Source organism: Haemorhous mexicanus, chromosome 1, assembly GCF_027477595.1.
Source record: "Haemorhous mexicanus isolate bHaeMex1 chromosome 1, bHaeMex1.pri, whole genome shotgun sequence".
Lineage (NCBI taxonomy): Eukaryota > Metazoa > Chordata > Aves > Passeriformes > Fringillidae > Haemorhous > Haemorhous mexicanus.
In genome coordinates, this window is record NC_082341.1 from 102,255,707 (window position 1) to 102,272,998 (window position 17,292).

General features: G+C 36.4%; 1 protein-coding gene across 3 annotated transcripts in view; it reads left to right on the plus strand.

The window, feature by feature from the left end:
* RTTN (rotatin) overlaps positions 1-4,920 on the plus strand; it is a 78,225-nt gene extending 73,305 nt beyond the window's left edge. For all 3 annotated transcript variants that reach the window (XM_059857439.1, XM_059857456.1, XM_059857448.1), the window contains exons 46-49: positions 845-1,112; positions 2,349-2,452; positions 2,805-2,874; positions 4,457-4,920. In XM_059857439.1, coding sequence (XP_059713422.1) covers positions 845-1,112; positions 2,349-2,452; positions 2,805-2,874; positions 4,457-4,539 — 525 coding nt within the window. In that variant the 3' untranslated portion in view covers positions 4,540-4,920. The remainder of the gene's footprint in view (positions 1-844; positions 1,113-2,348; positions 2,453-2,804; positions 2,875-4,456) is intronic.
* The last annotated feature ends 12,372 nt before the right edge of the window (positions 4,921-17,292 follow it).

The window sequence follows — 17,292 nt, forward strand, 5'->3', positions numbered from 1 at the left end:
GCTGAATAATCAATTCCCTCTGTGAAAATTAAATTACCAATGTTATATTCACATGAAGAAAACCACAATGAGTTTGTATGCTGGGTTGCTTGCTTTCAACCAGATGCTTGTATATATTGTCAAGATTTAGTGAGGCTGGGAATATTTAGTAAAGGACTTTTTCATTAGAGGAATTAATGTTGGAACACCTCCCTCTTGCAACAGGGGAATTGTTTTTTGTCTTCTCAGAATCTCCTTAAAGTGGAGGCAAAGCTGAGATAGTGCATGTCATATCAATGCAGTTCTTTTTCTTCAAAGCTTACAAAAATAGAGGGTGTTCCACTAGCTGTCAGTGAAGGGAGGAGTGGTGCTGTAGGTTCTTACAAGTCCCTTCCAACTTGAGACATTCTGTGATACCTTTAACATTTGTTAATAGCATGCAATAATAAGTAAGGAATCAAGAATACATTATCTAAGTAGTGCATTTATTCATTTAAAATGATGCTATTCATTTAAAATGATTTTTGGATAGGAACAATGAGTGCAAAGGAAAAAGCGTATGTAGTAGTACGAATTAGTCTTTAAAGAAATAAATTGTGTTGGGATCAACTTTTATGTATCTACACTGCATAAATTATTATAGAAGAAAATGTATGTTACCATATTAACTTTTTAACCATGCAGCAGAGTCCTTTTAATATGTAATTTTTTTCAAGAATCCTTGACTAATAATGGGTTGCCTTTAACGTGTAAATTTAACAATACTACTAGTGTTTGGTCAAGCATGTAGATTGGAAGGTCAAACAACAGCAAACAAGCCATGGGATACTATAAATTCTAAAACCCTTTTTCTTCCTTCTAACAGAGTAACTTCCTGCAGAACTTTTTATCACTTTCATTGCCAAAAGGAAGTAATAAAAATCCTGGTAACGTGTCTACTCACTGGCTAAAGCTGCTACTGAACATATCTTTTGGAGAAGATGGACAACAGATGGTTATGAAGATAAATGGCTTTCTAGACCAAATCATTGAAATGTGTAAATACAAGCACAAGAGCAGCCAACATCTAGCACTTCTTATTCTACATAACATATGTTTTAGTCCAGCTAATAAACCAAAGATATTAGGTAATGGTAAGTATCTGAAGGACATGCAAACTGTTGTTCTCTGAGAATATCATGGCTTCCAGAATACTATATTTTCATGGCAGTTTGGGTTACTGACCAAGAACTCAATGTTGTATTTTAGAGGAGCATTTTAATAAAAAAATAATTTTTAGAATTACAGAATACATATTTTGGCAGAGAGACAGTTACAGTTAATACATAATGAAAGGAAAAACAAATAAATAGTTTTCAAAAGAAAATCAAGATTCATTGTTAGGCAGATCATTTGGATATAATAACAGATTATGAATGAAAGGATTTTTGCAGTTTTTTCGAACAGCTAATTTTTCAGGGAGGATTGAAGGATTCTTTGTATCAGTCAGTTTGAACTGAAGTCCCTATCTTTTCAGCTGGACAAAACTTTCTTAGCTTATGCAAATCATGAATGTTGACACAAACTATCATATGTCCTGTCATGTAAAAAAAATGTTTATGATAGTGATAAAGATATGTCATGGCATATATATTTAATGTAACAATATGTTCAGAACTTTTTTCTTGGTTGTTTGTAGAAGGCATGTTTCTTTCCCTCATTTAATTGCAGAGCGAATGCTCCTGTCTTTGTTTCAAATTCTCAGCAGGTTTTCCACAGTGTCCATGCTTTTTATTTTTCCTAAGATGTGAATTTACTGCCTTAATTAAATATACATTATTTAGTTACATAATCTATGAATTTTTGTTGTGAAGTGAAGAAGCAAAGTGGAAGAGTTTGGCTTCAGAGCAATGCTGGGAAATTAGGGCACCTAGAGTGGGGTGGCAAATATTTCTCATTGGCTGCAAATCATCTGTATAATAAGTATGAAGGGAAATAGAAACATCTTAATATCCGTCCTGATGTGGCTCTAATTGTGGCTTCTGGGAGTTATAAAACAGTTTCACAGCTTACTTAGTCCCTAAGCATAGCTGATAGCTATACATAATGTTCATGTTTTATTACTGGTGGCTTAACTTTTTAGCATTACTTGGTTTTGTTTTGCTATATTGTTTTTAACACTTCTCTGAATGTACTGTGCTGATTTTATGAGCATATTGAAATTTAATCGATAATAAAGTTTCTGTAATTCCTTTGCCATACCAGTACTTGTCATAAAAATAAGTATACTCCAAGCATCAGTCTACTGAGGCATGTAAATATATTTACATTGCTCTTGATTATATTTTCTAGATGCATTTTGTTTCGTGTTTTTTTATTTATCTCATTAGATCAAGCTATTGCAGTACTGTCTGCCTGTTTGGAAAGTAACAGTCCTGCTGTTCAGAGAATAGGAGCAGCTTCGCTCTGGGCTTTGCTTCACAACTATCAGAAGGTTAGTATTTAAGAAATCTCTGAAAAAACTGTAATGTTATTCTTTTATGCTGTAAACAATAGAGTAATCTCTAAGTAAATAATAATAAGGTTTACAATCATTCTGGTTTTTTTTAATTGCGTAGCTGCTGAGGCTGGGAGATTAAACAACATGGTATAGAAGCAGTTTGTCCTTTGTAATTTGTGACTAATTATATTAAATGTAGTCTATATGGTGATACAGTTATATTAATTCTAAAAATTCCTACATCTCGTGCTCTAATGAATTATTGTAATTTTTTAAGCTTTGTGTTAAGGAGTGATCATGTGGGCAAGAAAGCTCATTGAGTTTTGTATGTTTGTGTGTGCTACAGGCAAAAGTGACTTTGAAGAATCCATCCATAAGGAGAAGAATAGATGAAGCTTATTCTTTAGTGAAGAAAAGTAGGTCTTATTTCTACCTAATGCAAATTCTTAATTTTTCCATCATTAAAGCATTTCAATTTATATCATCACAGTAAGTTTTTGTTGTGCTACAACACAGTAAGTTTTTGAAAGGATACTTCTGTCCCTAGCATCACAATTAGCAATGTGGCTTGTGGTTAGGCATCTTATAAATAGAGATGGAGAAAAATGCCTTAGGTGAAGACCTTAGGTAATTACCAAGTTTAGTTTTGAAGCATAGGTCTGATCATGCTTGCAATAAAAAGCCTTTTCACAGTACAGTTCTGTGAATCTTTAAATCTTAAATTTAGCCATAAGAAAAATTGTTCTTTTAGCAATGACTTTGCCTAACCTTGCTCAGCCTCAGGGTGTTGAGCCACACAGAGAAGGGATCAGAACAGAGCATTGTTCCCACATTAAAGTATTCTGGCATGGGTTAGTGACATTCTGAAAGCTTCACATTTTTGCTTAAGTAACTGAACATAACTCTTGTTTCAATGGCTGCAATACAATAGATTCAGCTGAAGAACATTGAGTATGGATGGTGTTCAAGCACTGATCTGGAGCTTTAGTAGCTAATAATGGGTTTATTGGTTGTTAGTCACATCAAGTTAGTCTAATCTTGAAAGGACATGATAATGTCTTTTTAAACTAATGAGCTTTCCTTCTAATTTAAATTGTTCTTTGGATGTACTCAAATAGGTTTATTGATTAAGGGGTTTATAATACAAGGTTTCCATTGTATTTGCATAACATATTTGCCACAAACTTTCTCTTTACATTGGCCATTGTTGGTATCCTAATAAGGAGGAGGTGTATTTTTGATAGAACATCTCATAATTTTTCCTGTACTGTCAGCCAAATTCATTAATTTTGTGAATCTACTGTTGTTTCAAACTCACCCTTTACTAAGTCAATCCTTAAACATAACAAAACAACATTTCATATACTGATAATAAATTAATAAGTTTGTACTGTTTCTTATAGCAGTACTACCACAGATCAGAGCTTTTCTACCTTATTGAATCAATGAGGTAGAAATATGTACTTTTTACAGATTAGCACCTCATAACATTAATCTCCATTTATGTACTGCTGTAGAACATGAAGTCCCAGACTGAACTATTGATTTTTAATTCAATAAAAATTTACATATCAAAATAAGGATTTTATGCAACTGTCATTGTTACAGTTTACAGTTGTGTAATATGACATCAATATTGTGACTAAAGCATTCCTGCATTAAGGATCCCAACTAGTCTGTGCTGGTAAAGCTTTGATCACTTAACAGTGATAATTGGGCTAAAATGGTAGATTGTTATTCTGAGTACACATGGGGAAATATTTCAACATGACTATTGTTATTTTACATTTCCTGCTTTGTCTTACCCAGGGGTAAAACCAAAAACTTTATGCTTTGCAACATAAAGTAAAAGTATTTTATTTGCTGCTCATTAATACGGAGGTTAAGGTCATAACCCAGCATGAATTCTTGCAAGGCATTTAATGCAATCTTTGGAAAAGTAATTTTGTATTAAGAATCAACTAGAAATTCAAATCTTGGGATTTTTTTTCCTTTCAGGTTCTCCTCAGACAGAAGAAAATGAACTACATGCCTATCATGTAAAATGCTTAGAGAATATAGTGCAGCTTCTTGATTGTTAATGGTCATCAGTCGACTTCTCATGTTGAAATTGAATAGCTTGTTGAATGAGAGCCTGAAATTTGAAGAAAGCACTTCTGATTCACAGATTTATGGCAGCAGCAGATTTGCTGTGAAATAAATTTATGAAGCCTTTGAGGAAGGAGTTCATCTCTTTGAACCAAAGAAATTGCACTGTTTCTGCTTTAGACTGTTTGTACTGTAATCCCAATGGGAAATTATAATTATGCTACTATGTAAAGTATGTACACAGAAGAAGGAATGTACAGGGGAAAAGATTTGAAAAATGAGTGATTTTCTTAAATTATGCATTGAAATTGTTACTGTAAAGTATTAGAATTTCTGGTTTGGATTGTTCTTAATAAAGGGGTTTTTAACAGAGATCAGCATTTGCTGTGAGTGAAGTGGAATTTTTAAGATTGCAGGTGTGCACAGTGTATGCTCAGATTCAAAACCCGAAAATATTGGTAATTGTGGTGTGTTACACATATTAGATGCAGAACAGCAAGGTGTGTGTTGTGGTTTTGAAAAAGATTTCAGTTCAAATTGCTGCATGTTTTTGAGAATGCTAACAACTGAAAAAGAGCTCTCAATTGCTGATATTAGAGGTGACAGTTGTGTTAACATAGCAGTTTATTCAGGGTATGGGGTGTGTGCATCCATTTTAGTTATGTTACAACAATGTAGAAAATATTTGAGTCAAAATCTGTTGGTTTCTAAAGACTTTGAATCTTTTGCTTGGGGCAAATTCCCCTCTCTCTTCCCCCCCACTATTATCCGGGCCTGTGTTGCCTTTGAAGTGCTACTATGTAACTATTGCTCTAACTTTTTCAGTATTCTATGCTGAAAGAGTTTGAGAAAAAAAATACATTGCTGTCTGAGCACAGCTGTTTTTCTGGCCATGCTTCTGGAGTATCTAACAGGGTGTTTTAATTTCTCTCAACACATAAAGCTTTTATTTTATGTCATAGTCAGATAGAAGTGAGCTAATTCAAAGCGAAACCCAAATAGCTTCTCTAAGCATTATAGCAAGGCCATGTCTACCTGTAATTAGTCTTTACTTCTTAACCAGGTGATGAAAGTATTTTCTGCTGACAGAGGATTTTGGTGTATTTGTTTAGCAGTGCTTGTAAATTATGTGTGACTTGATACAATTCAGCTGACCATAAGTGATGCTTATTGCTAGGTTAAGTCATTACTAGAAATGTAATTATTGGCTGATCTCCCATCCATCTCTCCACCAAAGAGCAAGGATGGACCACCAAGACTTGATTCTTTTCCACTTACCGTATTGTGTAATTACTGTATTTTGCAAAGCAGTTGTTAAATGCTGTCGTGCTCATTCCATGGTATTTATTGCAGAACACTCAGCTGCGGGGCAGGAGACAGCTCTGCAAGTCAGCATTTGCTGACTGGGCTTGGAAGTGTGAGGTCTCTTCCCCTCAGACTACCAAGTGCTGAGTCTCTTCAGAGACTTATGTTTCAGCATACTCACCCCAATGATCTTTCTCATAAATCAGTCACTAAGTCAAAATGCAGATTGTTTGCCATGTTTTCTGTTTCAAAAGGACAAAAATAAGAGTGCTCAATGCCAAATGAATTCTAGTGGAAGTAACCACTCCTGCAAGGATGTCAAGATCTCATTCAAAGCATAGAAATACACATGGGTCTCATGAGGAGAATGAGGGCTGCAGTTTCGTGACTTCCATGAAGTGCAAGTACAATATAATAAGGCCATAGAAGATCTGGATGCTTATTTTCTATTAAACATTTCTATTTTACTAAGCTGTGCTTGTTCTTGAAGAAACTATTCATATTGAAAAATCTGGGCAAATTACTAATACATTTGTTGTTACAGTAAGCCTTAGTGCTGTGCTTATCCCAAAATGAGTTATTTTCTCAGTATTCTGCAACAATTTATAGTTGTGGGAAGCAATTGTAGCAATGTCATAAGTAAATAGTTATATTTGGTTTTGCTATTCTGGAAAATCAAAACAATTTTTAAACTCTAAGGACTAAATTCTATATTCATATTGTGAATAAGCTTTCCTCCTTCAGGATTAAGGAAAGGGCTTGATGTCTTTATTTAAAGGACAGCACTTCCTTCCATCAAATTTTCTCTTGAAAACTGGGAGCATAGAGTGGCTGCATCCTGCCTTTCTGCATGTTAACAAAGTGAGTTATAAAATGTAAATGATCCTATATTTCCTGTTCACTGGCACATAGACTACCATAGATAGCCTTACAATAACCTTTAGTCTTAATCAATTTAATGAAAAAAAGATTTACATATTCAGTCTTCATTCACAGTTAATTTTCAAATTTTGGGGATCCATCTGTCTTGAAGGATGGGGTATTTGTCATGTTTGTATTTTCAAAAGGTGGGGTATTTGTCATGGTTGTGTTTTCAGAGAAAATTAAAAGCTTAAATACTTTCAAATTCTAAGAACTTTAAAATAATTTTTTGCCTTACAGGGGAAAGTGCAATTAAAGTGGAGATGGATTTCCTGAATAAGCTACAGAATTTAAAAGGTAATATTCAACTTTCATCTAGTTTCCCTAATGAAAGGCACAGCCATGCAAGCTAGAAGTCTCTTGAAAATCTTTATCCAGGAGAATTCAATTACCATTTGTGCTAACTGCAGATATATCATGCTCTTACTTGGTTGCTTTATCTTTTATGATAAGCTTGTAATCAAGAAAGAAGTTATTAAATTCAAAAGAGGTAAGTGCATAAAATCCACTAATAATAAGGCTTTCAGAGTCTTTTTTCAGATGGATGTGTCATCTAGTGCATGTTCAAAACTTTCACAGAAATAATTTTCACTTAAGTGGTATAATATTGTAGATTAAGCTTAAATAATTTAGTTTTGATTGTGTGTGTTCATGCAAATAGAGACATTTACTCATGACTTACTGATGAAGTTTTCAAACCTTTGAGTAATAGGTTTTCAAGCCTACTTGAAAATCCTCAGGAAAAATACTTCATTTATGAGAAAGGGACTATTTTTTGCTCTTACAGCAATTTGGACTTATGGATTCTCCTCACTCAGCAACTATGCATCCCTGGATGATGTTTTTCATTGATTCCCTTCCATAGCAAACTTGCAAATTACAGCAATTATGGGCTTGTGGCAGCAGTACTGGCCAGACTGGGGAGAGGAGTGTTCTATACTTGAGACTTCGTCCCAGCCTTTTTTAAGGATTTCCCTTCACAGTAAAGTAGGAGCTGCTGTGACAGCTTCTCAAATCTGCTTTCTTTCAGAGAAATGTTTTAATGTCTTCTAGGGGAGAAAAAAATTCATTAGCAGCCACACAAAGATTTCTGTCCACTGGGGAGTCTGGGACCATGCCACACTTCACTTGAGGTTTCTTGTGGTTGTGCAAAAAAAAAAAATATTATTCCTTCAATTCTCCAAGATGTCTCCTTAAGTAATTACTTGCACCTCCACTGCTGAGATATCAGTCATGCTGCCATTGCTTTGGGATGGACAAGGAGTTGTGGTAAATACAATTTCACAACAATGCAGTCCTTCTAGGCTCCTGTCTTGGCTCCTGGGCTGCCTTGTGGAAGATGTGCATTCTACATTTACTATCTTTTTGTGGTTACATAACCTCATTCAGGAATTCAGTGTGGCCTCTGAGCTTCCTAAGACCTGTGTTGTAACCCATAAGGGTTTGGCCCCATGATTGAGGGTCAGTGTGTGCCCTCTGGCCTCAGTTCCAGCTATTCTTGGGCACATCTTTATTTTTTACTGGTATTTTAGGTGCTGAACGTTAGGTAGTAGTGATTTTATAATTAAGTTTGTTATTCAGGGTATGTTCCCCTCCACTCTTACTTCAATGAGCCACCACAACCTTAAAGAGAAAATGGAAAAACTGATTGCATTTTTACTGGAAGAGAAGAATTCTTACAGTGCCCACTTTCATGCATCCAAAATGGAGTATCAGTCTCTGTTGAATTTACAGCGAACCTACAGGCTTAGGCTCACAGATGTCCTCATTCCTCAAAAACAAAACACATAGACCTGCTTTGAATGGTCAGTCTGGATGTTAAGTCATCATTCCAGCTTCTTGATTGCTTGCCAACAGGCCTGTAATATGAATCTGTATGTTTTTAGATCCCAGTCCTTAGCATTTACGATGTACATGTAAGTCTTTGCTGAGCAGAACACAGGGTGACACACAGTGCTTCACATACAGTAGGTAATACATGATTTAGTTCACATATGTGACTTGCAAATTTCCACTGTTGTCGCAGATCTTTCTTTAAAAACTGAGTTTTAGTAATGTTTCCTAATTGAGAATATCTTCAGAATGCTGACCTGGAGTTGAAATACAAATGCAGTCAGCAGCAACAGGGGGAATGCATTTAAACCAAAATACTCTCCCTCACCAAAATATCCTTCACTAACCCTAAGTGGCAGTGCAGAGCTTCAGAGGGACAGAGCAGAACAGGATATGGGGAGGATGTCAGCCTGTGGCCTTCTATCTCAAACATACCTGGAGTTACAGGATCACCTGTGTCTGTGTTTTACCTCCAGGGAGTAATAAAATGCATGTTATTGAGAGCTTTCTGGCCAATCTAGACATGTCTGCTGAGTTTAACAATAAGGTAATAGTTCCTCAGTTTATTTTCTGTGTTATGCTGCATCACAGGCTGCCACTGACTTCAGACACCAGTTAGTTATCTGAACAAAAAAAAAAAAAAAAAACAACAACAAAACAAACAAATGAACCCAAAAATAACTCTTTTGAGAGAATACAGTTGTCATCTGTTTTGACATCTAGGTGAGTTGAGAAGGATGCACTCTCAACTGGGGCAACACCAATCAATGTGCAAGCATCAGCATAGTAGTGCTCATCACATAAATACAAGCTAAAAGTTGTGTAGGCAAGCTCAAAGTGATTACACTTCTGAGGTGGATTTCACCTAATCAGGATAAGGAAATTTGTCTTTCTTCTTGGTTTCCATTCTAGGACTCTGTGACTGAGGATTTGCAGAAGGACTTTCTCGCATTGCTGTGGCAGCTGGAGAGTGACTCACTCCTTCTCAGCCAGAGTTTTTCTTGCCCATTAGGATATTTTTCCAGAAAGATGTATTTCACAGTTGAGTAACAGTACCTGAATAAAAACTTCTAGTTGCTTCCAATTAAAACCACTTTATCTGAACTTCAGAGCCTTCCAGAATCTCAAGTTTGGTGAATTGGGGGTTGGACTGCACAATCTTCAGAGGTCTCTTCCAACCCTAACAATTTCATGATTCTGTGAGTCCTGTAGATCTACTAACAGGCTTTAGTGCATATATGATTAAATGCTCTGCAGTTTCAAAGTTTTTCATAAATGGCAAATAACTGTGAAGTTTCAAGGGCTAACACAAAGCTGCTCTTGCAGGTAGCAGCAGTTTTACTGGAATTATCTTTTTTTTCTGAAAGTTTTGGTGAGATTTTTCATCTGTTTGTGTAAATTGAGACATCAGCTGCTCATTAGTCCACAGCTGAGGAGACTGTTCCTTAGAACCTCTGGTGTTGCTGGTTCATGCCTGCAAGATGTGCCATTTCCAGCATTAAAAATAAGTTTAAAAAAGGAATATTAAATTCACCTGCATGCTGGTTTCTGACCTATTAACTGCTACTCTGGAGTGAAAAATCTTGCATTGTCCAAAATTATTCTGCAATAATTAAAGGTTGGCAAAGCATCCCTGAAAAAAAATGCTTATTAATACAAGAGAAGGAGTGAAGCCATACAGCAGGAGGTTGCCAGCAGCTGGCACAGCCTGTGGGGAGCTTTTGGGGTTCTGTCCAGCCTGTGGCTGTCTCTCTGTCTCAGGAGATTTATAGGAGAAAAATTCTCTCTGCTCGCTTTGGGTGTTTGTTGACAGTAATTTGCCATTGTTTTGTTTCTATTTATTACATTTATCATATAATGACAGCAATCTTCCCTCTCTATTTTGAATAAATTTTTACACAGTTTTATGGGGCAATATGATTGAGGTGTCACAAGAACACCTTAAGTACTGTTTTTAAAGCTAACTTTCTTAGCAGCAGAAATTTGCATATTGTAAAAATAAAAGGATTAAAAAAAAATTGTAGCACAGCAGCAAGGATTTATAAGGTTTTGTATTCTGTGAGTATTACCGAGTCTCTGTGTGGCTGAACATGCAGTTTAACGTTGTGAGATTTCTCCAATATACTTTTCAAAATATACTATGACAAACAGGGAGCGTGGAATTTTTTTTTTTTTTTTTGGAAGCAACAACAACTGATTTTAAGAAGCAAATGACCATAAAAATCAATAGAAAAATCTAATTTTAGGTGGTGTTCGACTAGGTCCCTGCAGGGGAAGCACTATTGTCTGGACAAAGTCACTAGGGAATATAGCAGGAATTGAGGTCAAAATGTAATCACCCAGAACACAGCTCTTTGGGGTGGATTATTTTTATTCTCTCTCTGAACTGAAATACCTTTTAATGGTAACAAATCTTCTTATCCTGTGCTGGGAGTGTATTTGCCATAATGTATTAGAAGAAAGATCCTTAACAGCCTACACACTTTTTCATATGATTATCAGAAGTGTTCTGTGCTTTCTCTCCAACATGCTGGAATAACTTTATATTCAGTTAGAGACAAAATGGCCACTTGGAAGGATGGTAGGTGGTAAGTGCTAAACTAAGGGTTTGAAATCTAACTAAAACTGAACATTTAAAGAAACAGAAAAGAAGAAGTAAGGGAGACAAAGAGAGAAAAATAAGCATTAAAACAGGTAAGATAGCCTGGTGCTGTAGAAAATCAGTTCAAAGCTATAAACACCTGTGAAAACAGCAGCTCACTGTGCTATCATAGCTGGTTTGAATTTCAATTATTTAATCTTTATTTTCCTTTTTTTTCTTTTTTTTTTTTTTTTTGTGTTTAGCAACAACCTAAGAGATGTTCCACTGCTGCTGTTCTAGAAACTTTTGTTGGCTCTTATTCTAAGAATGGCAATTTTGTGCCAACCACTTGAACGTTGCATCTTTTTATGCCAATGTGGTTGTCGTAGGCTCAGGTGTTTTTTAATACCAGTGTAATATTATTAATAGTGACACTCTCACAAACATACCACAAAGAGGTGACTTCCATGTGTGTGTTCAGCTTCTTATACATTAATGAAACAGTGAGCCAGGCTGGCTCCTCTTGGCTGGTTCTGTCTTGTCATCGGTGTATGTTATTGCTGCATTCCAAAGGAGTTCATTTCTTCCTACAGAAATCCCCCCTCCCCCACCAGAAGTATTATCTATGTTTTGGTGAAGTCATTGGAAATTCTTACTTGGTAATGTTAAGGGTAAGATTTTTTTAGTTTCGTTTTATTTTGATTCCTGGGATTTTCCTTGCATGTATCAGTACACCAACCATGACAGCCTTTTTTCAAAGGCAGCAGAAGGTCATGTAAGTGTCAGAAATTTCTGTTAGCAGAAGTAATTAATACTGTCAAAATCTTTTCAGAAAAGCAAACTGAGCTATTTAAGATGCTTTTAATGCTACCCGTCCTATACAAAGAAAGACTAATATCAGAATGCCGGAAAATTATCCCTGTGTTCTCAGAAGTACTTATTCAACATTTGCTGAAGTCATTCAGCTGCCATTTTCTATATATTATTTTACATGTATGTATTTGACACAATAGAATTTCTACTTCAGTGAAAGGGGGACACACATGTATTTGTCTCAGGCTTGGTAAAGAATGCAATTGATTCAATTGTGTAAAAAAAGATCCCTGGAGACTGAGAAATAGTGTCCAAAAAATATCATTTACTGTTATCCACAACAGAAACAACAAAAAACAGCATACAAAACTTTTAATCCTAAGAATTCAGGAACAAAATTCAGCTATAAAAATACACAGTCTCTTTCATTTTATGTTTTGAAAAAACCCCAAAATAATAATTCCATATAGCCACATTTCCCATTACAAAATATGATATTATATGATTTGCAATGGATACAAACACTGGTGCGAGTAAGCTGAAAAATGCAATTTTTATCTTGGACCTCTGGATCTGGGATGTTAATGTGAATAAACCAGAACCTGAATTTGTGTGAGTAACAGACCCCCATGTGCATGAAGAGCCTTCTCCCGTAAGATATTTGGGAATTAACTGCCTTCTAAGTCAAGGTCTCTTGTTATTTCTGGTCAAACTAAATGCAGACAACCAGCTCTTTAAAACTATCCTAGCAAGGTTTACCTCAGATTATCTGTTGAAATTCCTGTCTGTCTAATGCATCAGATTATTCTGGTAAACCTTTGAACACTCACACGTCATAAATTCAGATCACTACCTTTAAAAAAATCTTTCACTTTAACAAAAAATAACAAAAAATCCACTAAAAGTGGAAAGATGAAATTGTACAAAAAGAAATATCTGCAATTTTTCCACTCTGAGTGTTTCAAAATCACAGAATCTTTTAGGCTGGAGAATACCTCCAAATCATCAAGTCCAACCTCTGACCCATCACCACCCCGTCAATTAGACCATGGCAAGTAAGTGCCACGTCCAGCCAGTTCTTGAACACTTCCTGAGATGGTGACTCCACCACTTCCCTGGGCAGTCTGCTCCAATGCTTAACAAGCTTTTCCATGAAGAAATTCTTCCTGATATCCAACCTGAACCTTCCGTGGTGCAGTTTGAGGCTATGTCCTCTCATCCTACCTCTTGTTGCCTGGGAGTAGGGGCTGACCGGCTGACACCCAACCTGGCTACATCCTCCTTTCAGACAGTTGTAGGGAGTGATAAGGTGTCCCCTGAGCCTCCTTTTCTCCAGGCTAAAGACCCCCAGCTCCCTCAGCTGCTCCTTGTTTGGCTTAGTCTCTAGAGGTCCTGTGTGTTGTATTTAAACTGACAGGGGCTTTGCACGTGATTTCAACTAAGGGGAGTTCAATTCAACCATCAAAATAAGAATATAATACATTTGACAGATGGCAGCATCAATATGTTAGGATGGTTATGTTGGGATAGTTGATAAGCATTTTTTGAGAAGATATGCTGCTTCACAGGCATTTTATGATTCCTATGGATTGTAGATGTAATTTAAAAAAAATCTGTCGCAGGTCAGTGCCTCTTGTTATGAGCATACCAATGAAACAAAAGATCTATGCAGTCCCAGTAATTCAATTTAAAAGTAAAATCTGCCTAAAATAACTTATGATGATTTTTCAGGGGTGCTCTGAGGCCCTATAGATGTAATTAAACTTTCAGCTTCTTAGAAATCGGTGAACAAAATTACAGGCTAAATTTTGGAAAAATCAAGAAAAATCTCTGATATTCCTGCTCAAACTGAAGACACTAATTGAGACTATGACTCACCACAGCTTTATGTCAGTATAAATATCACTGATTTCTTTAGAACTACATTAGCATAAAACAGATGTAATATGTTGCAGTGGATAAGGCAGGAGTTTATGGCACAATTATGCTACTTCTACTAAAACAAATGATTGCAGCAGATATTCCTTGGCTCCGTTTATTCACAGTTGACTGTGATACCTTTCTTGTAAAAGCTCTACTGTTTTGTTTGGCTTTGTCTAAACAAATGAAGTTCTGCAAAGCAACAACATGCATAATATCTGTTCTGAATTTTAGTAGGAAATGGAATTTTTCTTGAGGAATGTTATTTAGCAGTGCTTTGGGGATGGAAAGGTAAAGAAAAGCCCAAACTAAAGCCAAAAATATCCATTTTAATTCATTGCAATAGAACAGAATTTTTATTTCTTCTTTAGATTTTGGTTCTTTTTTTCATTTCATTGCATATGTAAAGATTTGGTAGGATATAGTTGTTTTTACATGCTTTCTGTATAATTCTTAAACCCTTTCCAAGGTTTACACTGGGCAGCATTTGGTTCATGATTCATTCAAAAGTTTCCTAGCAAATGTTTTTTGTTTTCTGTTTTCAATACCTCGAAGCAGGACAGTTTTAAGAGAAGAGTTCACTTGTTTGTTCTGAAGAATGCCTTTTTTAAGGGGCATTTAGTGGCTGGCTTTGTACCTCTTCCAACATTTAAAGTCAGTCCAAGATCAAAAAGTGGAAAAGAAGGAAGCGGCCACACATTCTGCCAGGGCATTTGTCTGGAAACCAGGATATTTGTGTTTGGCATTTGGTGTTTGGGGAGGTCTTATCTGCTTTCATTTTCTCTTTGTGTTCGTGTTTGTGTGTGTAGAGGGGAGATTTTAGATAGCATTGTCAGCCTGAGTTGATCTTGTAGGGGAGATGGGCACTATCAGAAAATGATTAACTGTCACTTTGCTGTTTACCAAGCTTTTTCCCAGTAAAGGTCCACAAAAAAGGCTTAAGAAAATGCAGATGCATGAGATAACTTTGCTAGAAAGGTACTTGTCAGGTCCTGGATGCATCACCATAAAAGGGTTAAGGATGCCATATAAGAAAGATGCATTGTGTGCTCTCTTAAACTTTCTGGCTCGATTTTGAAGGCCATTTAAAAACTCATAAGCTTCTTTGCCTTATAAAAGTTGGAGGTCTTGGAGAAATTTCTGAGCTGACAACATCCTATAATTAAGGATAGCCTCAACCTTCAGTGAACTGCCTCTGCAGGAAGTTTTCACATTCAGGCTGTGTTTGAGGGCATTGTTTAGGAAACAGCTCTGTCAGCCTTTGCCAGAAAGAGAAAAAAAATCCAGCAATGTTCACTTCCTTAAGCAGACCTTTAACAGGCTTTTTTAGCAGCATGATGGACATAGAAAGAAGAGTTGAACTAGGAAAAGAATAATTTAGGGAAAATAATAGATGTATGAGGATGGTTGTCCTCTGAAACAGAAAGTTCCATTTCCTGTACCAAAACCAGATTTTTGTGAGAACTTTGAAGCCTTTTTGCTTTGATTTTTCTTTCATTAAAATTAAACTTTCATGTCTCTGCAAAAACATCACTTTTTGCAAACTAATAAAATGAGAGATTTCAGCAGGAATACAAAAATTCAAATGAAAGAAATAAACAGTCAACTATGCAGAATTAGTACATTAAATACTTTGAGACCCAAATGTACTTTACTTTCTTTTAGGTTTTTTCATGTTTTTCAAAGGTTTTCTTTCACATTATTACTGGATAGAAATTCTTAAGCTACTTGTCAACAGATTTTGAATAAAAATCCAGTACTATCTTCCTATTACAAAAATAGAAGAGTTCATAAAATGTTTTTAAGGAAATTTCTGCTACCTTATTGACCTAATCAGTAGCAAACATTTACAGCCAAGATCACTGAAGAGAAAAGACTTAGATTGAAGAAAAAAGTGTTGTGATAATTTTTAACAATAAGAAGTCATGTAAATAAAAATATAAACAAAATAAATTAGGTGAATATTTTATTTGGTTGGTTTGTTGGGGTTTTTCTCTCTTTTCTAAGTAGATCAACTTGGTTTTTTTAATTGTCTTCACAAGTATCTTCACTTTTCCCTCTTGTTTTTCACTTTTGTTTTATATAAATGCAGAGGAATAAGCTGAATGGCTGCATTAGGGGTTTCCCCTTCATACTCAGACACATGAACTTCCCTCAAGTTTGACAAGTCCTCACAGGCACACACTCCAGCCATGAACACATCAAAAGAATGTTACTTACACATTGAATTTGAAAGTTTCACAAACTTTCTTTTCTCCTACCAACACACCTTTCATTCAAGAATTGGTCGCAGTAGTGCTTCATGGTGTTCAAAGTTGCTCAGCTGTGGTGCTTCTTGCTCTGCTCAAATCAGACGTTTGTACCATTGGTACATCTCAGCACTAGCCATCTGTCACTAAATGTATCTTTTACAGGTTCAGATGTACACCCATTACACATGTATAATCTCCCTGGAAAAGCTGTGAAAATGCTCTTCTCTTAGTGCCCTCTAACCTTGACATCACGGTGTCATAGCTTGACCTCTTCCCAGAGCTCATCCCCACACAAGCACTTGCTCGCTCCGCAGCCAGTGGGATCAGAGAGAGAATTGGAAGGGTAGAAAAGCCAGAAAACTCATGGACTGAGAGTAGAGAGTTTAATAGGAAAAGCAGCAGATGCGTATGTGAGCAAAGGAAATCAAGGGGTCCATTCCCCACTTCCCATAGCAGGCATGTTCAGCCATCTCCAGGTGCATTGGGTCTGGCTGAGATGGAGGCAGTTTTTCCATAGCAGCACTCCCAGTGCTCTGAGGGAGGCTGATGCATCATCACCCACCAAACCACCCCCTCTGGGCAGATCTCTGGGGATACCTGGAGCTGTAAGCTACCAGCTGGGACAGGAACTAGAGATGACCTAAAGGTGCTGCTACTGTCTGAGTGCTCCCTCATACCTAGGGGGAGGTGCACTGGTGAGCATTTGCACGTGAACTGCTCGCCTCTCCTGTACACTTTTGCTATTAATATTGTTACTGCCACTGTTTGTTCTCTTATCTCCTTGCTGGTTCCAGTTAAATGTTCTTAGCTCAACCCACGATCTTTACCTCTTGTGCCTCCAACTCTCCTCTCCAGCCCAATGCAGGGGAGGGGGGGATGAGAACACTAAATTGGAGAATACATTCCTGAACACTAATTTAGTGCTCAGGAATACATTCCTGAACCACAACACTGACACATTGAGGTATTCAGTGTTATGTTAGGATGAATAGCCAAAAATGTAAGTAATTTTCCAGTTCCAAAAATGCAGAAGATTCGACATTTATTTAAGATTCCTGAATTCATATCCTTTTGCAAATGTTGGGGTTTTATTTTTTGGTTGAAGCATATTATCATAAAAC